The sequence below is a fragment of the Phacochoerus africanus genome, chromosome 8, assembly GCF_016906955.1.
Source record: "Phacochoerus africanus isolate WHEZ1 chromosome 8, ROS_Pafr_v1, whole genome shotgun sequence".
In the NCBI taxonomy this organism is placed as follows: Eukaryota; Metazoa; Chordata; class Mammalia; order Artiodactyla; family Suidae; genus Phacochoerus; species Phacochoerus africanus.
In genome coordinates this window covers 166690881-166712328 of record NC_062551.1, presented here as the reverse complement: position 1 = coordinate 166712328, position 21448 = coordinate 166690881, and the positions used below count along the sequence as shown (strand labels likewise).

General features: G+C 61.0%; 3 protein-coding genes across 6 annotated transcripts; all 3 read left to right on the top strand.

Moving 5' to 3' along the window:
• The first annotated feature begins 1727 nt into the window (after positions 1-1727).
• DPH2 (diphthamide biosynthesis 2) lies at positions 1728-5072 on the top strand. The gene is given in 7 exon segments (XM_047789353.1): positions 1728-2093; positions 2293-2405; positions 2665-2888; positions 3129-3490; positions 3492-3813; positions 3900-4076; positions 4158-5072. Coding segments are annotated over 7 exon segments (1470 nt in total). The 5' UTR covers positions 1728-1946; the 3' UTR covers positions 4283-5072.
• Positions 5073-6821: 1749 nt separating this feature from the next.
• On the top strand, positions 6822-10150 carry ATP6V0B (ATPase H+ transporting V0 subunit b). Its single transcript, XM_047789352.1, has 8 exons — positions 6822-7003; positions 7741-7789; positions 8028-8111; positions 8240-8317; positions 8529-8598; positions 8720-8771; positions 8995-9185; positions 9844-10150. Exons 1-8 carry the CDS (start codon positions 6937-6939, stop codon positions 9868-9870), a joined length of 618 nt encoding a protein of 205 aa, XP_047645308.1. The 5' UTR covers positions 6822-6936; the 3' UTR covers positions 9871-10150.
• Positions 10151-11075: 925 nt separating this feature from the next.
• On the top strand, positions 11076-21183 carry B4GALT2 (beta-1,4-galactosyltransferase 2). 4 transcript variants are annotated; one of them, XR_007136191.1, is made up of 8 exons: positions 11223-11372; positions 13076-13431; positions 13586-13821; positions 17088-17278; positions 17425-17547; positions 17667-17771; positions 18442-18691; positions 20308-20347. XR_007136191.1 is itself a non-coding variant. In XM_047789349.1 (7 exons), exons 2-7 carry the CDS (start codon positions 13128-13130, stop codon positions 20456-20458), a joined length of 1110 nt encoding a protein of 369 aa, XP_047645305.1. In that variant the 5' UTR covers positions 11076-11372; positions 13076-13127; the 3' UTR covers positions 20459-21183. The 4 variants fall into 4 exon arrangements, 2 of the variants coding, with proteins under 2 accessions (XP_047645305.1, XP_047645307.1); XR_007136190.1 differs by lacking the exon at positions 20308-20347 and adding an exon at positions 19315-19597; XM_047789349.1 differs by lacking the exon at positions 18442-18691 and having other exon boundaries at positions 11076-11372; positions 20308-21183.
• The last annotated feature ends 265 nt before the right edge of the window (positions 21184-21448 follow it).

Below are 21448 nucleotides of genomic sequence, written 5' to 3'. Positions count from 1 at the left end.
ATTGTTCACGCATGCGCACATTTATGTAATCAACAATGCTGAGTACCAAGCCTCTCCTTCTGTCTCAACAAAGGCTGACCTAGTCTCAAGCTAAGCTGGGGGAATGGGACCCGTGAGGAGGCTGCATGGAGCAAGTTTCATTTCTGAAGGGAATAGGCATTTCCTAGGTGGAGGACTTGGGGCTTTGGGCTGGAAGTGAGATGGGCAGGTCCACTTGGGAGGGAAGAAATGCAGAGTAGCTTTGAATTCCAGGCTGGGTTTCTTGTGTGGGGTTAGGGAAACACCCAAACTTGCCCTTGGTTGAGGAGGAACAGAGAAAGTGGGACTGAGCATGTGGGGGAGGATGCACGGCGGCCCCCCGAGGAAAAGGAAGGCAGGCCTTAAGCGTTGTCTGCAAAGCGGCGGTAGCTCCCCACCCCTGATACCTGACGAGCACATGATGGGCAGGGCCTGGTCAGGACCAAGGACAGCTCCTGTCCAGCTGCTGCCCTGCTCCCTTAGCAGGGCTCCCTCCCTTTGTGCCCGCAGCCATAGTTCCTTGCTGGCTGCCTCTCAGCTCAGGCACCGAGCCTTCTCTTAAGTAAGATCTCAAGAGCAGGACTGGTTCTCCTCACTCCCAGCCTTGAGCCATGAGCCTCCTTGCAGGTGATGGGAGAACTGGTTATTCCCACATTTGTCTCCCTTTCCTGTTCTTTTCCCAACTTCTGCACCCATGCTCTGTCCCCTGTTCTGCATCCTCATTCAGTCTCTTCCCTCACCAGCCAGCATCAGCCCCTCTTTCATGTCATCCTGAGGTCCGTCTTTCCCGTTTACCCCTCCTCAGACCCATTCTTACCTTACTCTTGATTTTTCACTTCTCCTGAGGTATGTGGAGATGTTTCACATACTTTCTGTCCTTTTCTCCCATGACGTAGCACCCAGGTGTCTTCCTCCGCCCTGCGGGGATCAAGTGTAGCGTCTATAACTTGGAAGGATGAGGGGGTCTAAAGAACAGCTTCTAAAATCAGACCTGGGCTTGGTATCAGTGATGCCGCTGACTGCTGTGTCTTGTTACACTGGCAGTTAACGTCTTTGAACCTCAGTTTCCTCATCTGTAAATGGGACAGCTCTTACTCCAAAGACCGGAAACTCTCAGAATGTAGCAGTTGGTGAACCAGGGTTTGGCTGGTTGACAGACTGCTGTGAGGATAATAGCGAATGCTTAGTATATGTGCTGTGTGAAGGACTACTTTTAAGAAATTTTATGTCTAAATTAACTGTACCTAGCAATTCTTTTAGGAGTGCTATCGCTACAATGCCCATTCTGCAGATGAGAAAACAGCTATAAAGACGTAGGATAAGTGTCCTAAGAGTCTCAGTAGTAAGTGGCAGAGCACAATATTCAAACCTGGACAGTTGGACACTTAAATTAAAAACCACATAATGCCACCTCCCAGATGATAGAGTGCACAGGCAGTGCTTCACACTGTAGGCGGACAGGAACTGCTTAAACTAGGGTAGTCATTTTCCGGAGGGTCGGTGTTTCTGAGGGTGCGTGGCGGGCTGAACCGGAAGACCATTGCAAGGGCCTGCGGCCAGGAGAACTACAGCACCCACAATGCCCCGCGCCTCCCGCCGCGGTACTTCCGCTCGGCTTCGGGCTCGGAGGGCACTCATTGGTTCTCCGTGGGAGGCTTGGCGAAGACCGGAAGGCGGGAGCCTTGCTGATTTAACGTTGCCATGAGCCCGCCTCAGACACCCGGAAGTGATCTCCCCGGGGGCCCCTGTGCGGCCGAGAAGCAGGGGTTTGGATGGGAGGGGGACTGGCCCAAGGACCGCGGGCGGGCTGGCTCCTCAGCCCCGCTCGCACCAAGCGGCTCTGACGCTGTGAGGGCTGTTTGGGAGGACGCGGGGCCCGGAGCTGACTGGGAGAGCTCCCGGTTGTCTCCTGCCACCCAGACTGCCTCATGGAGTCCACGTTCAGCAGCCCCGCGGAGGCGGCGCTGCAGCGAGAGGCGGGAGCTGCGGGGCGGCGCACTCTTCTCGGGGACCTGGACCGAGTGTATGAGCTGGATCGAGTCGTCGGATTTGTCAGCGACCTCGGGTGTCAGCGGGTGAGGGCCGGTTGAGGAACGGACGGGTCGCCCAGAGGATGGGGTCTTGGGGTGCTGTCATGAGGATGGCGGTCGAGGGGAGGTGCCCCTCAGGGAGTCGGGACTTCGAAGGTTAGGTGGGCGCTCCCGGAAGGTTTTCCTTGAAGAGGCCCTCGATTCGGGAGCGGCCGTTCCTGACCCCATGGTTTATGCGTTGCAGGTGGCCTTGCAGTTCCCGGACCAGCTCTTGGGAGATGCTGGGGCCGTGGCTGCGCGACTGGAGGAGGTCACGGGGTCGAAGATGTTCATTTTGGGGGACACGGCCTATGGCAGGTGGGAACTTGCTTAAGGATTGGGCGCGGGGTGGGTAGGTCTAGGGATCCAGGGTTCCTGGCGTTTCCCCCGTGCGACAGTGTCTGTCCCCAGTGGCTGTGTTTCTCCGGGATGGGGAGGACCCCTCTCCTGACACTAGCTCATCTCAGTGACAGTGTCTTTTTTTCGTAACCTCACTGTCCCGACTGACCATGTTTCCATTGATGACAGCCACTCTTCGTGATGAGACCGCCTCTCACTGATGGTATCTCCTCTGCAGCTGCTGCGTGGATGTACTGGGTGCTGAACAAGCGGGAGCTCAGGCCCTTGTGCATTTTGGCCCTGCCTGCTTAAGCCCTCCTGCCCGCCCACTGCCAGTGGCCTTCGTCCTCGGTCAGCGTTCTGTGGCCCTGGAGCTCTGTGCCAAGGCCTTTGAGGCCCAGAACCCAGACCCCGCCGCGCCTGTGGTGCTGCTGAGTGAGCCAGCCTGTGCCCACGCCTTGGGTGAGGGTTTTTCTTGGGAGTGTGGGAAGAGTGGGCCCCCCGGTCTGTGCCTTAATCTCCCCACTTCATAATGCGCCCCTGGAGTTCTCAGTGTGAGTCTGACCCCGCTGTGCTCCCCTGGAGGCCTCAGTGTGAGTCTGACCCCCGCTTCTGCTTTTGGGTCCTATTCATTATCCTGGGGATGAGGGGGGGATCCAGCTTTAACCAGGCCCCAACCCCGACACCACCTCCTTCTTTCAGAGGCCTTGGCCACCCTTCTGCGCCCACGGTACCTGGACCTGCTTGTCTCCAGCCCGGCTCTTCCCCTGCCAGGGGGCTCCCGCAGTCCAGATCCCGAGCCCCTGGAGCGTTTCGGACGCCGCTTCCCCCTGGCTCCAGGGAGGCGTCTGGAGGAGTATGGTGCCTTCTATGTGGGGGGCTCTGAGGCTATCTCTGACCCTGACCTTGACCCAGACCTGAGCCGGCTGCTCTTGGGCTGGGCACCAGGGCGGCCCTTCTCCTCCTGCTGCCCAGACACAGGGCGAACTCAGGATGAAGGTGCCCGGGCTGGGCGACTTAGGGCACGTAGACGCTATCTGGTCGAGAGGGCCAGAGATGCCCGTTGTAGTGGGGCTGCTGGCCGGTACCCTGGGCGTGGCCCGACACCGTGAGGCACTGGCACACTTGCGGAGCCTGACGCAGGCTGCTGGCAAGCGTAGTTATGTGTTGGCCCTGGGGCGACCCACACCTGCCAAGCTTGCCAACTTCCCTGAGGTGGATGTCTTTGTGCTGTTGGCCTGTCCTCTGGGTGCCCTAGCCCCCCAGTCTTCCGGCAACTTCTTCCGTCCCGTCTTGGCACCATGTGAGCTGGAGGCTGCCTGCAACCCTGCGTGGCCACCTCCAGGCCTGGCTCCCCACCTCACGCATTATGCGGACTTATTGCCTGGTGAGTGGCAGGGGCACTCCCTAAGCGGAAGACACTTGAGGCATGGGGTTGGGGCCAGCAGACATCCTGTCTCTCCCTCCTAACAGGCTCTCCCTTCCACGTGCCCCTCCCGCCGCCCGACTCAGAGCTGTGGGACACCCCCGATGTGTCACTCATTACTGGCGGCCTCCGACCCCCACCTGCCTGGACGCCATCAAATGATTCTGGATGCTCAGCCCTAACCCTGAGGCCCCAGCAGGAGCTGGTTGAGAGCAGCCCTGCCGGTGAGTGTGGCCCACCTCCACTCCCAGCTGACCTCTTCCCGCAGGTTCAGCCCACTCAGCCTCAACCCCTTCCCTCTGCAGCCTCATTCCTTAGTTCCCGGAGCTGGCAGGGGCTGCAGCCGCGCTTGGGTCAGACGCCAGTGACGGGAGCTGTGAGTGGAAGACGAGGGATTGCCATCGCCTATGAGGATGAGGGAAGCAGCTGATACCGTGTGGGGCCAGGGCCCCAGGTGGACTCAGGAATCACTGCTGAGAGCTTCAGTGCTCTCTCTGCACCAGCCTCACTCTTCGGCCAGGATCCTCCGGGGGGGCCTTCACTGCGGATAGGATCCGGCTCTGTTCTCTCCTGTCCTGGCACTGGCACATGCTGGCTTAGGGCATGCCTCTTGTTTGACTGATGGAGGAAGAGCTGTGGGTCTTCCCGGAATCCTTCTTGCACCCCTGGGAGCAGCCCAAGACCTCTGGCCAATCCAGGATCCTGCTGTGCAGTTGAGGGTGTGTCCTGGTCAAAGGCAGGTGCTGGATGGTTTGGAGCAGGCCTTCTCTGCCTCTGCGCTGTTGACATCTCGGGTGACATGGGTGCCTACTGTGAGGGGCTGTCCTGTGGAGGCAGGACGTTTAGCACCATCTCTGGTTTCTGCCCAGTAGATGCCAGCAGTATACCCCTCCCCGCCTGCGATGACCAGAAATGTCTCCAGATATTGACAGATGTCCCCTATGGGGGCAAAACTGCCCCCAGTCGAGAAGCGCTGGTCTACACCTATGCTGTCCAACACAGTAGCTACATGTGGCTGTTCAAACATATGTCTGAATTCATCAAGGTTAAAAACTCAGTTTCTTAGTCGCACGAATCTCATTTCAGTGCGCGGGCAGCCACACGAGAGGAGGGTGCGGCCATAGGACATTTCCATCACCCCGAAAGCTGTCAGCTGGTGCTGGGCTATACCCACTCCAGTTTGTTTCTCAGGGAAACAACAGAAACGAGACTAAGCCAGATGTTTTTTCTCCTTGTTTCCTTTGATTCATCAAATGCTGCAGGTCCTGTGTGTTGAGATCTGAATGGTATTTGACTGGGATCTTGTCCTCACTGTGTAGCTGGGAAGAGAGGCAGTGAAACAGGCAATTACCACACTTGGAAGCAGTCTTCTTTGTGAGGAGGGATGCCCCCGGGGCAGCTGGAGCCCAGAAGAGGCTTCTTGGGGGGGGGGGGAGTTGTGACGTAAGCGGGATCTCGTGGAGAAAAAAAAAATTATCAGAAAAAATGGAGTGAAAAGGATGTTTGGGCAAGGGGTACACCATACTTAACCACACAGGCATTCACCAGAGTGGAGTGGCTGGACCCCAAGGGTTCAGAGGTGGGAAGTGAAATGACTCGTCTCCGCACTCCCGGCATTTGCTGAAAATCCCGGCATGTTTCTGTTGTCCAGGGTGTTGTAGGTGAACTGGGAGGTGTGCTCTTGGGCCGCTGGGACTGCCCAGCCTGCTAGTAGAGGCAGTTCTGTACACTGACCACGGTAACTGGGACAAGGTGGGCATCAGTCATGGGGTCTTCACATAGGTATCGAGCACACACTGTGTGCCAAGCACTGGAAGCCCAGCAGCGAGCTCAGGAATCCTTTTGTGGTGTTTACGTTCTCCAGTCTCATGGTGCAGGAGACAGACACTAACAAACACTTAGTGGGCAGAATGGTGATAAGGGCTATGGAGAAACCGGAAGCTGGGAAGGAGTGTGAGGGAGAAGGGGCTGCAGTATTAAACGAGATGGTCAGAGAAGGCCTTCTGACGGCAAGCGAAGAGTGAGCCACACGGATGATGAGGGGAAGCAGACGGAACAAGTGCAATGCCACAAGGGTCTGACTGGCAGGTTCAAAGAACAGCCTGGAGACAGCCTGCAGCCAGAGGAGACAATTAGTAGGGAAGCATTAGGAGACGAAGTCCGGTAAGAAGCCCCATTGGCAGAGGCCTAGAAGGCCACCATTAAGGACTGTGGCTTTTATTCCGGGGGAAATGGGATTCACGGAGGTATTTTAAAGAGAGTGATATGATCTTCCTGAAGTTTCATAAGGCTTGCCAGGGTGGCAGGGGAACCCAGAGCAGGCGCGGGACCCTGCCTCTGGCTGGGGAAGGCTTCCTGTTAGAATGGTATCTGAGGACCAACTGGTGTTGGCCTTGAGTTCCCACTGTGGTGCAATGGGGTCAGCAGCGTCTCTGCGGTGTCAGGACACAGGTTCTATCCCCCCCGACCAGCAGAGTCGGGTTAAAGGGGTCTGACCTTGCAACTGTGGCTAGGATCTGATCCCCGATCTGGGAATTTCACATGCCTGTAGGACGGCCAAAAAGAAAACAAACAAACAAACAAAACAACTGGGGGAGTTCCCATCGTGGCTCAGTAGTGGTTAACGAATCCGACTAGGAACGATGAGGTTGTGGGTTCGAACCCTGGCCTTGCTCAGTGGGTTAAGGATCCGGCCGTTGCCGTGAGCTGTGGTGTAGGTCGCAGACGCGACTGGGATCCCACGTTGCTGTGGCTGTGGTGTAGACCAGCGAGAGTCGGGGCGGAGAAGGAGGAGGTGTGCAGACATGCGAGACGGAACGGCCAGGCCGAGGTCGAGGTCCTCAGGAGGCAGGGCGTCCACCCCCTGAGGGCCGTGAGACTACAACCACCACAATCCTCTGCGCCCGAATTTCCGGCGTCACCAAGGCGCTGGGCCCGGCGTGGGGTCACGTGGCTCCGGCCCGTCACGTGGGCGACTCAGGTGACTGTGCGGGGCGGGCCGACGGACTGCGGGGCGGACGGTGGACGCCGGGACGCCGTTCTATCTCCGGCCCCCTCGAGCCGAGCCCCGCCGTCGTTGCCGCCATGACGGGGCTGGTGCTGCTCTACTCCGGGGTCTTCGTGGCCTTCTGGGCCTGCCTGCTCGTTGTGGGTGAGGCCGGGTCCCGGCGGGCGGGGCCGGCCTCGGGCCGAGCCGGGCCCGGCTGGAGCCCAGTGGAGAGGTGGAGTCCTGGAATGTTGGGCCCGGGCGCGGGCTCTGTACCCCAGGCTCCGGGACTTGTCTCGCGCCTGTCCGGGCCTCTGACCCCGGCCGGGGAGGCCCGGATCTCCAGCTGCTTGAGGAGGGGCGCGGGCGGGGCTCGGTGGGGACCGCGCGCAGCCCTGGTTCCTTTCTGTCGCTGCCGCCCTTCTCCCCGGCTCCCTGCCGTCGGTCGTCCTTATCTTGCTCCTGACCGGCCGGCTTGGGTCGCGAGCCGGCTGCTCCAGTTCCTCTTTTTCCGGTCGTCTTGCCCTCCGCTCCACCCGCAGCTTGTTGGGTAAACGGCGGCTGGGACTAGGCTGGCTGGATCTGGTGGGGCCTGGCCAGAGCTCGTGGTCCCTCCCCTCCTCTAGGGTATTCAGACCTGCCGGTGGCTGCCCTTGAAGGGTCTAGGAGGTGGTGTCACAGAGATAGGTTAGAAGGGGAGGGGCAGAAAAGGGAAGCCTGAGCAGAGGAGCTTTGGAGACCGCCGTGCTGCCCCGTGGGGCCAGCCAGAGGACTCTCCCTTGACGTTGGTGTGGGCAGACCTGGGGGGAGGTAGCCCATGAGCCGGGCAGCAACTTCGTGCCTAAGTTGGGGATCTTCTCTCTAGAGAGCAGCCCCTAACCCCTTTTTTCTCACTGCTCCAGGAATCTGCTACACCATTTTTGACTTGGGCTTCCGCTTCGACGTGGCATGGTAAGGGAGATGATTCCCCTCGGAGCTTCTTGGCAGCCTGCCTTCTCTGATCTGAGCCCCTACCCGCCTCCTCCACCCCACCCCACCCCCCAGCTGCCTGGGATGTGGACTTTTGGGAGATATGAAGTGTTTTGTCTCCACTTCTAGGACTGAGGGGGTTGGAAGAGGGGGCAGGGGTGGATTTTGTGCCGCTTTTCCACCAGCACTGAATTGCCTTCCCCCTCTGTCTGCACCCCAGGTTCTTGACCGAGACTTCCCCCTTCATGTGGTCAAACCTAGGCATCGGCCTGGCTATCTCCCTGTCTGTGGTTGGGGCAGCGTGGTGAGTGTTGGAGCTGTGGGATGAGGGGAGGGGCTGAATCACAGCAGGTGGTGTCATTGGGTTCTTAGTCATCTTGGGGGCAATGACACGTTTGGGCTTTGCACATTGGTTTCTTATCCATCCGCCAGGGGCATTTATATTACTGGCTCTTCCATCATTGGGGGAGGGGTGAAGGCCCCCAGGATCAAGACCAAGAACCTGGTCAGGTAAGTGCAGGACCCTCGTAACTTGGTCAGCAGCAAGTGCGTTGGGAGCTACCTGTGTGTTTGACCTGCATGAATACTGCTCCTGACCAGCCTCGTGATGGGGTGGGATGTCCGCGGGAGAGAGGTGGCTGGAGCCTCCAGGGAGGAAGCTTGGTTTCTTTCTCATCTCTTTCTCCTTCACACCCCCTGAACCACCCGGTCCAACCACCAGCATCATCTTCTGTGAGGCTGTGGCCATCTACGGCATCATCATGGCAATTGTCATCAGCAACATGGCTGAGGTATGGAGGACCAGTTGGGGGGGGGCGTCCGTTCCAGTGTGTTCTGTGTGTTGCCAAATGATGGTGGGGCAGGAGGAGTGGAGTAGGGGTTGGTTTCTGATGTCTTCTCTGCCTTCCTCAGCCTTTCAGTGCTACTGACCCCAAGGCCATCGGCCATCGAAACTACCACGCAGGTAGGTGGGTGTGGGTGAAGACACAAAGCTGGGGCTTCACAGATGCTTCCTCCTCCCATACACGCCCCAGCTGAGACGCCTCCCTTTGATCTTCTCTCACCTCCTCTGGCCTGCTTTGCAGAGTTGGGCTGGTGGCTGGCCCCATTAGTCCTTGTGGGGTCTTTGCCCCCGTCTCTCCTTGTGTGTCTGACCGGGCCTCAGTGCTCCCTTCTCATGCCTCCAGGATACTCCATGTTTGGGGCTGGCCTCACAGTGGGCCTGTCCAACCTCTTCTGCGGCGTCTGTGTGGGCATCGTGGGCAGTGGAGCTGCCCTGGCTGATGCGCAGAACCCCAGCCTCTTCGTGAAGATTCTCATCGTGGAGATCTTTGGCAGTGCCATTGGCCTCTTCGGGGTCATCGTCGCAATCCTTCAGGTGCTGAGCCCCCCGGGGAGCCTCTGCCCCCTCCCCAGCCCAACCCCACCCTTCTTCCCTCCTCCATCTGTGACCACAGCACTCGAAGAGCTGCTCCTCTCCGTCCCATCGTCTGCTTTTCCCGTTTGAAGCTTTCCTTTTGTTTCTGTCTCCAACTTGCTGTCGCCGACAGCTTTTTTCCTCCGCTGTGTTGTGTCCGTAAATGAAAGATTTAGCCGCTCTTTTCCTGTTTTGCTATTTTCCCTGTCTCCCTGCAGTCTAGACCAGGTCGGGATCTGGTCTGGGTCTGTCTGTTTCGGTGTGTGTGACTCCGCTGTCGGTGAGACAGCATGTCTGAGGTGTTGTGTGTCTTACTTGTTCAACAGTGTGTGGATGTAGCTGAGGACCAGACGAAGGGTCTGAGTGTGACTCTGGATGCTGCCTGGGTTGACTTTTGGTGACAAGCAGTGTCCATGTGCCCCTTCTCTCCGTCTGTCTGTCCTGCAGCCAAACTCTGTAGTTGCTTGAGTGTCCCTGTTTCTCTGTATTTGTGACAGTTATCCATCTGCAGTATCTGTCCTTTCCTGCCATGGGTTTGCATTGTCTGATCTTTGGTCATTTGTCATTGTCTAATCTGTTTTTCTGTCCCTGCCTGATTTTTCCTGTTCCTCTTTTGCAGACCTCCAGAGTGAAGATGGGCGATTAGATGGCCTGTGTGGGTGGGGCCGTGCCTCACTCTTATTTATTTGTGGTTCTCCTGAGACAGCTGGAGCTGTGCCCCTCAGGCTTTCAGGGGGCTTGGGGTCCAGGGCCCTCCCTGCACTCACTTCTTGCTGCCTGTCGACTTGGAGGCAATGCCTGGCTGGATCCTCAGTGTGGGGAGTGGGCCGCCCATGACCATGTGCAGCTTGGTACCTGTGTCCCGCCTCCACCTCCACCCCGTCTTCCCAGTGTTTGTGAAATAAACGTGGCATTTGTCTGGGTCACTGCTGGTCTGTGGTCCTCCTTCGCCACCTCTCACAGAGGAAGGGTAAACAGGCCTGTAGGCCTCAACTTCAGGCCAGCCTCTTGCCAACTCAGCACCTCAGAGACACTGTCTCTGCTCAGGACAGAGCAGGCTCCTGGGCGGGGAGGGAGGGCTTCTGGGCTGAGGACTCTAGCTCTGAACATCTTTTTGAAGGGAAGGAGGGAGTCGGGGGATGTGGGCTCAGGTGATGGGTGCGGGAAGTAGGTGTCTTCCGAGCCCCATGCCCTCAGGGCTCTTGTCAGCTCAGCCCCAGTTGGCCCCATCTATTAGCTGGCTCCCCTCAGGCATCCATACTTCTGCCCTGTGGGGCTTGGAACACAGTCATTTGCTTCCACCCAGCCCAGCCACATCCAAGCTGCCAGGGACGAGTTTGGCCCCTTGTTCCTAGGGCCCTGTCCAGCCCCGCCGGCTCCTGTCCAACCTTTTCCCCGACCTCCTGTTACCCTGGAAGCCCCTGCCGCACACTCGGTCCACACCACTGAAGTGTCTTGTCCAACTAGCCGCCCTCGCCGCGGGCGGACCTTTCATCGTGCCCTTGCCATGAGTTGACAGATCCCCGACCTCCCTGCGCGAGGCGGCTCTGCCGAACTTGCAGCTGCCCTTCTTTGGCCGAGTTCGCGCTCCAACCCGGACCAGACCCGCCGCCCCCTTCCTCCGAATGGGTTTGGCCCATCCGCACCCTCTCCGCTTCGGAGCTCGAATCCAGTCCCTTGGATGAGCCCGATCAGTTCCTCCCGCCCCTCTCCGGTCCCCGGTCCCCGCGGTGCCTTCGCTCCGCCTCGCTCCGCCGCGGGCAGGGGCAGGCGTCGGGGGCGCGCCGCGGGTGCGGGCGCGCTGGAGGCGGGGGCCGCGGGGACGCGCGCGCGGGCGCGCCGGCCGGGCCTGCCCCTCCGAGGCGCCGTAGCGCGGGAGGGAGGCGGCGGCGCTGTGGTCCATCGGTCCGCCGGTCCGTTGGTCTGCCCGGCCGCCCGGCCCCCGCCCTGCCCCCCGGGGCGGCTCGGCTCCATGGCCCGCGGCGGCGGCGGCGGCGGCGGGAGGCGGCCCCGGGGCCGCGGGGGCCGCTGACCGGGCGGCGGGAGGCGGCGGGGCCGGGCCATGGGGGACGGAGCCGTCCGCAGCCGCCGGATCCCGGAACCCAGCCCAAGCCGGAGCGGCGCCCCCTGCTGAGCCCCGATTGCCGGGTGAGAAGGGGACGCGCGCGGCCCCCAGCCCCGGACCCCGGGCCCCGGGATTCCAGACCCCGCCCCGCGAGGGGCGCCCGGACCGCGACCCCGAGGTCCCCGCCCAGGACCGAGCGAGAGGCGCTGGCGGCCAGACCCTGGCCTGGCCTCACCCCACCCTACCCCCCATCCCTCGGCTCTTCCTCCCCCCCCCCACCCCGCCCCCAACCACCGGGCTCCTCTGCCCACCCCCAGCCAGCCTCCCTTGTTGTCCTCGCTCTCCCCAGCCTCCTGGCATGGGGAGGTGCCCCACTCACGTTGCCCCTTTGCCTCGCCCCCCCCACACACATCCTCTCCGCCATCCACGCCCCCCACCCCCAGGCTCCACACCCACCGGGTCTTTGCTGCCTCCCGGTCCCAGGGTGCCACGTGTTCTGGCCACTCAGCCTTCCAGCCCCGCCCAGACGCACCTCGAAGCCTAGCGGGCAGCCTGACCCAGAACCCCGGCCCCCCCGCCCCCCCCCCCGAGGGAGGGGTGGGAGTGTTTGCACGTGGTGTTGAGAGCTGCCTGGGAGCCTGTCTGGATGACTGTAAAAGCCAGGAGCGGCGGCTTTGTTTGTGCCTTACTGTTATTGTCACCCGGGCGTGTCTGTGGCTCTCTATGTAGTTCTCTGTGTGTCTGAGTGCCGGTGACTCTAGCTGGGACCCAGGGTGTCTGTGGTTGTGTGCTGCTGTGGAACCGTGCGTGAGATGCACCCCGCTCTCTGCAGCACTGCCAGAAGTGCCCCCAGAAGTGTTGCTGCTGTGTTGGAACCACAGTTAGAGCCATGGCCCAGGCAAGACCCCCGCTTAACATAGTGCCTCCAGGGTCCACGCGTTCGCCCTTATGGGAATCAGAACCAGAAGTGCTAGGCAGGCCCCAGAAAGTTCATCTCAATCCTTGAGGTCTTAGGGAAGGGGTACCCCCATGCCCCACCTTGTATTTTGACCTCTTGCTCCAGAGGGGAAGGATCCGTAAAGGTCTTGTGCAAATTCGGGCCACCTAGATGCTGAGGGCCCCTCCCGGCTGGGTCCCAGATGGCCCGGCCTGCTTGCCACCCGGACCTGTCCAACCAAACCCCTGCCCACCGTGGTCCTGGGAGGACTAAACGAACGTACTCTGTGTCTTGAGTGAAAGTGCTCATGGTAGGTGCTCAGTCAATGGTCCCCCACCCCCAGTCCGTGAATCCCGGGCTGAGGATGCTGGCCTGTGGGGCTTTCGTTCTCTGGGGCAGAGAGAACACACGTGAGTCTGTATGTAAGTGTGTTTCCGTGTTCAGGTAGGAACCGCGGCGAGCAGAGGTCACATGTCCAGTTCCAGGGAATCCTTGGTGGGAGGGTTTAAAGTCGTGCAACAAGGGCATGTGCCTGAGCGTGAGGGCGGGTAAGGCTGTGTGTGCGTGTGTGTGTGTGTGTGTGTGTGTGTGTGTGTCGATGAGGATGAGGAGGAAAGCGTGTGTGGGTAAGCACTCAGTGGTGTGAAGATGCTTGAGTCGTGAGTTGCCAAGGGCTGTGTCTGTGTGGCTGGTTGCAGGTCGGATGCAACTTGGTGAGTGTGCAAAGGTGTGAGCAGGTAAGTGTGAAGGTGCCCGTCGAAGAGCATGAGCAGTGGGCAGGACGGGGGTGGGTGGCTTTGCGCCCCCGGCCCTGACTGCTGGGTCTCTTTCTCTCCCGCCCCTGCTCAGGCCGGCAGCCGGATGCCCGGGCCCACTGGATGGGCCGGCGGCCGCCTGCGTGATGAGCAGGCTGCTGGGGGTGACGCTGGAGCGCGTCTGCAAGGCCGTGCTCCTTCTCTGCCTGCTGCACTTCCTCGTGGCCGTCATCCTCTACTTTGACGTCTACGCCCAGCACTTGGCCTTCTTCAGCCGCTTCAGTGCGCGCGGCCCCGCCCGGGCGCTCCACCCGACGGCCAGCAGCAGCACCAACTATTCTCGGCCCAACGCCACTGCCCCCAGCTCCGGGCTCCCCGAGGCTCCCAGCGGCCGGCCTGGCCCCACGGCTCCTGTTCTGCCGCCCTGCCCTGACTCACCTCCTGGCCTGGGTGAGCCGGCGTGGGAGGGCTTGCCTCTCGGGGCGGGCGGAGGACTGGGGACTCGGGGAGGGTCTGGGTGTGTCCCGGGGTTCGCTTGCCCACCCCAGGTGGAGGGAGAGGGCGGGTGTCCCCGGTTTGAGGAAGGCCTGATTCCTGCCTGCAGTGGGCCGACTGCTGATCGAGTTCACCTCGCCCATGCCCCTGGAGCGGGTGCAGAGGGAGAACCCAAGCGTGCTCCTGGGCGGTCGCTACACCCCACCCGACTGCACGCCAGCCCAGACGGTGGCCGTCATCATCCCCTTTCGGCACCGGGAGCATCACCTGCGCTACTGGCTCCACTACCTGCACCCCATCCTCAGACGGCAGCGGCTCCGCTACGGCATCTACGTCATCAACCAGGTGCGTGGCCCGTGGCCGCCAGAGAACCCCTGAGCACCTGCGGGTGAGGGGCCCGAGGTCTTGATGCACCCATGGGCTTGGGCCATTTGTGGGTGCTTGTGCCCCTCTGGTTGTGTGGTGTACACGTAGGTCAGCGTGTGCCCAGACACGTTTGCGTGTGTGTTCAGAGGAGTGCGTGTGTGAACACTGGTGTGCCGAGGTGTGTGCAGAGCCTCGATGGGAAGGAGCGCCACTGCCTAGCCTTGGCGGGCCCTGCCCCTTGGTGGCGGCGGCTTAGGCTATGCTGGCTCTGAGCTGCTGGGGGCCCCCGAGCAGAGGGAGAGTCAGACGCTGAGCGAGGGATCACGTCTGCCCGAGGGCCGCGTGCTGAGCATGGCTGAGGTCCAGGCAGCCCGCTTAGCCTCTAAGCCCTGCCATGGGCCCAGCCTGGCTGCTGGGGCTTGGAAAGGATCTGATACAGGCCCTCTTTCCCATAGAGAATTCGCAGACTTGAGCTGGAATATCTTTAGTCCTCAGGACGATGGCGTGTGACTGGAGCGGGAGCAGGGGGCTCTGGCACGGCCAGGCGGTCTCGTTCAGCCCCGGGTGGGGAAGCAATGATCGAGATGGGTCTTGAGGGAGGCACAGGCACGAGCCGGCGGAGGGACCAGGGGAGGGACGCATTGTAGTCACAGGGACCCGGAGACCTGGTCTCGAGTCCAGGAGCTGTCAGCAGAGGGGCGAGGTGCAACAGGCAGGGAGGGTGGCAAAGTCGAGGCTGGAGGTGCTGGCGGAGGCCAACTCCAGCAGGATCTCAGGAGGCGGCAGAAGCAGTTGAGTTCCAGCCTGATGGGGTGGAGTCCAGCCTGAGGGTGACGGGGCACCCTTGTGAGGTTGCAAGGAGGGAATACGGTGTGTGTTGGCTTGTTAGAAAGATTGCTTTGACGGCACGTGGAGGATGGGGCGGGGGGAGCCTGGAGGCAGAGGGACCGGTTGGGAAAAGGCTCCGATGCTCAGGAGGAAGATGGTGAACGTGCCTGTGAGTCAGGCAGGAGTCGTGCAGATGAGGGGGAGATGTGACACAAGAGGCGGAGAGGAAGCAAAGGGAGACGCCGGGACACCACGAGGGTTCCTGTCTTGGCTGTTCGCGGTGGGGATGGCTGCACCTGTGCATGAGACGGGAACACAGGATCCGGGCCAGGTCTGGGCTGGGGAGTGCCGCTCTGAGTTCTTTTCTGCATGTGATGGATCTGAGTGCCTGGGGGACATGCCAGAGGGACCTTGAGCGGGCGGTTAACGGATGATGCGACCCAGGAGCTAGGTCTCAGCGGGAGAGGGGCCTGGAAGGCACTGGTATGGACGGGGTCCCTAAAACCAGCCTCATCCAGCCTGCCCAGTGGGCTGGGAGCGGAGAGGAAAGAGCGAGCAAGCCAGGGACGGGCGGAGAAAGGAGACGGCCCCAGAGGCCGCAAGCATTGGCCAGAAAGGTTCGAGGAGCCCCAGGAGAGCGCCGTGTCCCAGAAGCCCGGGAGTGAGTGTCGGGAAGGCGGCGCGGCGGCTGCGCGGGCACCGCCGGGGGAGGAGCGGGGATGCGGCCCAAGAAGCGTCCAGTGGATTTAGCAACAAGGTGGGCCCAGCGAGAGCCGTTTCAGGGGCATGGTGGGGGCGGAGGCAGATTGCAGTGGGTTTGCAGAAGGAATCAGATTAGACAAAATGGAGGTAGCCACTTGGAGATAACTCTATAAAAAACCCAAAAACCTCTGCCGAGGAGGGAAGGCAGAAGGTGGGGCGGTGGCTAGCGGACCGGTTTGCCTTGGATGGGAGAGAACCGAGCGTGTGTGTGAGCCCTGTGGGAGGAACCCAGGGCTCCCCGGTGGTGAGAGAGGTTAGGAGGGAGGGGCGGTGAACCAGGGGAAAATGGACCGTTGCTGCAAGGCCTGGCAGGAGAGAAGGCTCCAGAAGAAGGAAAGAGCAGGTGGGGCCGGGCCATTCAGGGTCCAGGGGAGCAGCCTGGCTGGTGGAGGGCAGGGCACCTCCTCCTCCTCTCCTTCCAGAGGGCCCACGTGACGACCCCTTCTCCAGAAGCCTCTCTGGCTCCATCCTGGAGACTGTGGGTTGCAGCAGGGGTTCGGGGGCCGGCTTCTTCCATGGAAGCCTCCTTGCTCTGGCCAGAACTTGGAGCTAGGAGGCCGGCCTCAAGGAGACATGGCCCCGCAGCCCCATTTCTCTGGGGACCACAGGCTCACCATGCTCGTCATTTTGTTGGGGAGACAGGTGGATTGAGCCTGGTCCCGTCCTAGTCCCGGAGGCTGCCCGGAGCCTTGAATGTGGATCTGTCTGAACCGGAGGGGGCAGGTGACTGAGGCTCGGAGGCTCGGTCCCTGTGGGGTCTCTGTGTCTTAGACCTTAGCCATTTGGGGGCGTTCTTTGTTCACCTCACTTCGTGACACGCTCAGTAGGGAAATGGTGTGCTCAGGGCTGCTCATCTCTGGGGTCCTCACGGGCACAGAGAAGATGCCTGGCACCAAGTACAGGGCCCCGGGGCATGTTTGAATGAGTGAATGAAAGGAGAGCTCGGAAGGCAGCAGTTTGAAAGGACCCTGGCATAAGGGAAGCACAGGGTGGGAGTGGGGGTTGGGGGTGAGTAAGTAAACTGGACGGGGAGGCTTGGCCAGGGAGGCCTTCCCAGACATGAGTTTGACTGGAGAAGGAGAGCATTCCAAGCAGGGGGTACTGCTGACACCAAGGTCTGGAGGCAAGAAAGAAGGTGGCGGAGTTCCCACTGCGGCTCAGCAGGTTAAGAATCCAGCTGGTATCCATGAGGCCACAGGTTTGATCCCCGGCCTCGCTCAGTGGGTTAAGGATTTGGCGTTGCCGTGAGCTGCAGCATAGTTTGTGAAAGCAGCTCGAATCCGGTGTGGCTGTGGCTGCAGCCTCGATTCAACCCCTAACCTGGGAACTTCCGTATGCTGTGGGTGTGGCTGTGAAAAGAAAAAAGAAGAGAAGGAAAGAGTGCGGCCTGTTTTGGGCTTGTGGAGGAATGGAGAAGAGCTGGGCTTTGGGGCCTGGGGGCAGTGGCCAGAGAGGAGGCGGGAGCCAAATCGCGAAAGGCCTTGGAAGGCTAGGACCAAGATAAGGAGCTGGACCTGACCTCAGGAGTCCGGGAGAGCCACGATGGGGCGGGCAGGGGTAGTCCCAGGGCCGCAGGGTCCGCTCTGAACAGCAGCAAAGCGGCAGGTGCCTCCCAGCTCAGGCCAGAGCTGACCTGTCGCCTCCACCAACCCCAGCATGGGGAGGACACCTTCAACCGGGCCAAGCTGCTCAACGTGGGTTTCCTAGAGGCGCTGAAGGAGGACGCCACCTACAACTGCTTCATCTTCAGTGACGTGGACCTGGTCCCCATGGATGACCGCAACCTGTACCGCTGTGGCGACCAGCCCCGCCACTTCGCCATTGCCATGGACAAGTTCGGCTTCCGGTGAGGGCTCCCATCGCAGCCGGACCCAGGCGCCGGCTCCCAGCCCCGGGGGCCCCCCCTCCCTGTCTCTGGTCCTCCCTCGGGACTCACCCCGGGGCCCCCCCCCGCCCCCCGGCCCCCGACGCCTGCCTTCTTCCATGTCCCAGGCTGCCCTATACCGGCTACTTTGGAGGTGTGTCGGGCCTGAGTAAAGCCCAGTTCCTGAGGATCAATGGCTTCCCCAACGAATACTGGGGCTGGGGTGGCGAGGATGACGACATTTTCAACCGGTGAGCAGGGCGGGGAGTGGACCGGGTGCGGGGGTGGGGGGAGGGGGGCGGCCGACGCGCTGGCCGGGGTGCCTCGCCCTCTCTGGTGTCCGCTCCAGCCCCGCTGTCCCCGTCCCCAGGATCTCCCTGACCGGGATGAAGATCTCGCGCCCAGACATCCGCATAGGCCGCTACCGCATGATCAAGCACGACCGGGACAAGCATAACGAGCCCAACCCGCAGAGGTGACCCCCCCAGCGCCCCCCGACCCCAATCACCCCAGCCCCTTATTCTGTAGAGGTCCCCAGAGGGGATCCCCCAGGCCCCCGACCCTCGACTCCTAGAGATGCTCCTGGCACCCTGATCCCTGTTCCCCAGTCCCCAGCTCAGCCTCACCCCCAGACGACTCTCACCCTGGCCTGATTCCTAGAAGCAGCTGAAACGTAAAGGCAGGGCTCAAAATCATCGCTGGGTAGCTGGCATTCCTCTTGGTGCCCTCACAGACCTGGCTCGTGCCAGAGCAGCTAGGAGGAGTGATGGCGGGCCTCGGGCACACCTCCGGGGCCTGCAGACCCAACAAAGGCGGCCTGAGCCCTGTGGGGCAGGGGTGGAAAGACACTGCTGAGCCTCTGCGATGGGAGTAGGCGGCCGGTCTCGGAGGAGGAAGCAGCGCTGGATGTCTGGCGCTGGCCGAGGTGGGGGGGGGGGGCGTATGAGAGGCAGGGCGGGGAGGGGGCCCAGTGCAGTCCTGTCCCAATAGCCCTCAGGACGTTCATCCTGGGGGGGAGACAGGTAGTGACAGCACAGGGGGATCAGGACAAAGTGCTGTCCTGGCAGAAGAGGGAGTGGTGGTGGGAGGCTTCCTGGAGGAAGCGATGGCAAACTGGAGTTTGAAAAGAGTTACTCACGCTACAGATATTTGTCGCACACCTACTTTGGGCACAGTGCTCTATTCACCAGGCTGATGGAGGAGGCCAGTCTGGATGAAAGAAGTAGTTCGCGTGGGAGTCTGGAATGCGAACGTCCATTGTACATGCCGAGCGTCTGACACCCCTCGCGGTCACAGTCTGAAACCTGGGAGTGAAGGAAAGGGGGGAATCTGCCGATCCCAGATTGGAAGTTTCACTTTTGTTCCAGAGGCGCTGGGGAGTCATGGAAGGACCAGGTGTGGGTTTGGAAGGATCACTCTTTGAGTCTGAATCAGGTGAAGGGCTGGCAGAGCTGCAGGTGGAGCGGGAGGACGCAGACCAGGCCCGAAGGGATCCACGGACTCCAGGGGCTGTGCTGGGTGTGAGGCCGCGGTGCCCCCACCAGAACAGTAGGGACCTGGGAGCCAGGGTGTCCGAGCTGGGAGAGGGGTGGCAGCACTGATGTGGTTGATGTTTGGCTGAAGCACGGAGCACCAGGCGTCCAGGGAGCTGGCGAAAACACAGTTCAGATCAAACCAAAACCGTGGCGAGCGGGGAAGGACTGCAGGCTGGCCAAAGAGGGGCTTCAGGACATGCGAGAGGGGGCGGCGCTCAGTGTCGGGAAGGCCCTGGGCCGGGATCTGAGCTGAGCTCGGAAGGACAGGGGGGATCAAAATGGTTGGGGTGGGGGTGGGAGCGGAGCTCTGGCAGCACATGCCAGGGGCCTGGTCCTGTTTCAGGAAAAACGTGACTGGATGCCTCCCCCACGGAGTGTTGTCAGCCTTGGCGGGGGGAGGAGGGACGCGGCAGGGGGGCAGGATGTTTCCGGCTTAAGGAACTCTGGACAGTAGTTTCATCCCCCTCGTTGCTTTCGCCTCAGGCCTAGGACTTCTGGAGTCTTCTTCCTTCACCCTCCATGTCCAGACCATCAGCAGGTCCTGTCATTGGCACCCCGAGGCCTATCTGAGCCGGTCCGGTTTTCCCTTTACTTCTGCCCCAGCGCAGCCTCTGTCCTCCTGCCCAGCGGGTCCCCCGTCTTCCACCTTCCATTGTTCGTGTCCCCGGTGCCTGCCTCGTCCCAAACTGGGCTAAAAATCCCTGTGTCTTCTCACTCACAGAATAAAAAAACGGCTTCCTCTGACTTAGAGAGGCCTCTGCCCACACATGCTCTCACCTCCCAGCTCATCTTACTCTCGGTTCGCCCCTTGGCCCCCCGAGCCCTAGCTGCTCAGCCGTGCCGCTTCTCATTTCCAGTGTGGGGTCAGCATGTGCCGTTACCTCTGCCGGGGATGCTCGTCCCCTGCCGTCACTTTGATGTCCCCTGCTCACCCCTGCCTCGGCAGGCGGTGTCCCTCAGCACTCTGACGGCTGACATTGTCCTTGTCTGTTGCTTGTCTCCCTTAGTGGAATAGACTTGCCGGGAGGGGAGGGACCTTCCTGTCCTATTCGTGGCTGTGTCTGGTGCTTCGAGCAGGCCTGGCACATGGGGATTGCTCAATAAATAGATGATGGAGTGATACAGGATGAGGAGCAAAGAAGGTGGCACAGAGGTGATGGGCACGGGGACTGACGATGATGCTCCCGGTATAGGACCTGTTGCATTTGAGGTGCCTGTGGGGTGCCCCTTGGGGTCTGGGTCTGGGATGAGAGATTTGTGAGGGTGTCATGATTCTGGCCTCAAGGGGGTAAGAGCTCTCTGTTTTGAGGGTAGACGCAAGAGCCAAGGGGCTCCGGGCAGGTGGAGGGTGGAGGGGACGGCAGGGGAAACTGAGGTACCCCTGGGAGAAGCCAGGATGGCATGAACCTTGGCTCCCGTGATCCCTGCTGGGTCTGGGGGTGAGCCCTGACCTGGACCCACTTCCATCCTATCTAGGTTTACCAAGATTCAAAACACGAAGCTGACCATGAAGCGGGACGGCATCAGGTCAGTGAGGTACCAGGTCTTGGAGGTGTCTCGGCAGCCGCTCTTCACCAATATCACAGTGGACATTGGGCGGCCCCCCTCATGGCCCCCTCGGGGCTGACACCAATGGACAAAGGCTCCCAGTGCCAAGGATTGCCTGCCAGAGGACTGACCTACAGCCTGGCTGGCGGCTGCTCTGTGGCGGATCCCCCAGGACTGAGACTGTGGGCTCTGTTTTCTGAGGGTCTTCAATAGGCCCCCCCAGCTACACCTGGAAATTGCAGAACCTACTCTGGGGGGCTTCCATCCTGGGCAGGCCCCTCAAGTGTGGCCCTCCCTGGGGTCACCCCTTCTTCCTGCTCCTCCTTCCCCAGGCCAGCCCCCTTCACTGTCAGGGCTGGGCCAGCCCCTGCACTGCCTCACCGAGTGGCCTGGGCCAGGTCACTCCACCTCTCTGTGCCTCAGTTTCCCCCCTCCTTGAGTCCCCTAGGGCCTGGAAGAGCGGGAGGTATGACTAGGGGGCAGTGTCGCTTCCAGGGGGACGTCTCAGACCTGGGGATCCCCCATGCTTCCAGGGGAGGGGAAACCTTTTACATTCAACATTGTGGGGGGCAAACTCTGGTGCGCCCCCTGCTGAGGAGCAGCCCCAGGAGGGGACCAGAGAGGGTGCTGTGTGGCTGCCTGGGATCTTGGGGATGGGCTTTGCATGGGGGGTGGGTGGGGCTTGGATCAGGTGGGTTCCTGCCCCCCGCCCCTCAGAAAGAAGGCAGTAGCCCCAGGGCCGGCTCGTGTTTGTACATTGCACAGAAACTTGTGTGGGTGCTTTAGTAAAAAAACGTGAATGGAGCAGTCCCTTTGTCTCTTGGGGGATGGGGATCTGGATCCCTAAACCCAGGCCCTGCGTGTGTGGTGGGAGGAGGCCTGGCTCAACCTAGCGGTCCGGCCGGGCCGTCCTGTTCCTCCAAGAACAGCGCTTCGCTAGTCCGCCAGCTGGAAGGGGGAAAGTTTACGCTGTCGCTGCCTCGCGGCCAGAAGAGCCAAAGAAGTAATCACCCCGTGGGCTCAGATTTCTCAGTGCTTTCACCTGCCCTGAAAGCGAAAGGCGCCCAGG

What these genes read in the sequence shown, in the direction of transcription:
- ATP6V0B (XM_047789352.1), top strand. Translation starts at nt 6,937, where the DNA reads ATGACGGGGCTGGTGCTGCTCTACTCCGGGGTCTTCGTGGCCTTCTGG. An exon ending in TCTGTGGTTGGGGCAGCGTG is followed by an intron (nt 8,112 to 8,239) that starts GTGAGTGTTGGA and finishes TCCATCCGCCAG; the next exon opens with GGGCATTTATATTACTGGCT. An exon ending in TCATCAGCAACATGGCTGAG is followed by an intron (nt 8,599 to 8,719) that starts GTATGGAGGACC and finishes TGCCTTCCTCAG; the next exon opens with CCTTTCAGTGCTACTGACCC.
- B4GALT2 (XM_047789349.1), top strand. Translation starts at nt 13,128, where the DNA reads ATGAGCAGGCTGCTGGGGGTGACGCTGGAGCGCGTCTGCAAGGCCGTG. An exon ending in TGACTCACCTCCTGGCCTGG is followed by an intron (nt 13,432 to 13,585) that starts GTGAGCCGGCGT and finishes TCCTGCCTGCAG; the next exon opens with TGGGCCGACTGCTGATCGAG. An exon ending in AACGAGCCCAACCCGCAGAG is followed by an intron (nt 17,772 to 20,307) that starts GTGACCCCCCCA and finishes CATCCTATCTAG; the next exon opens with GTTTACCAAGATTCAAAACA.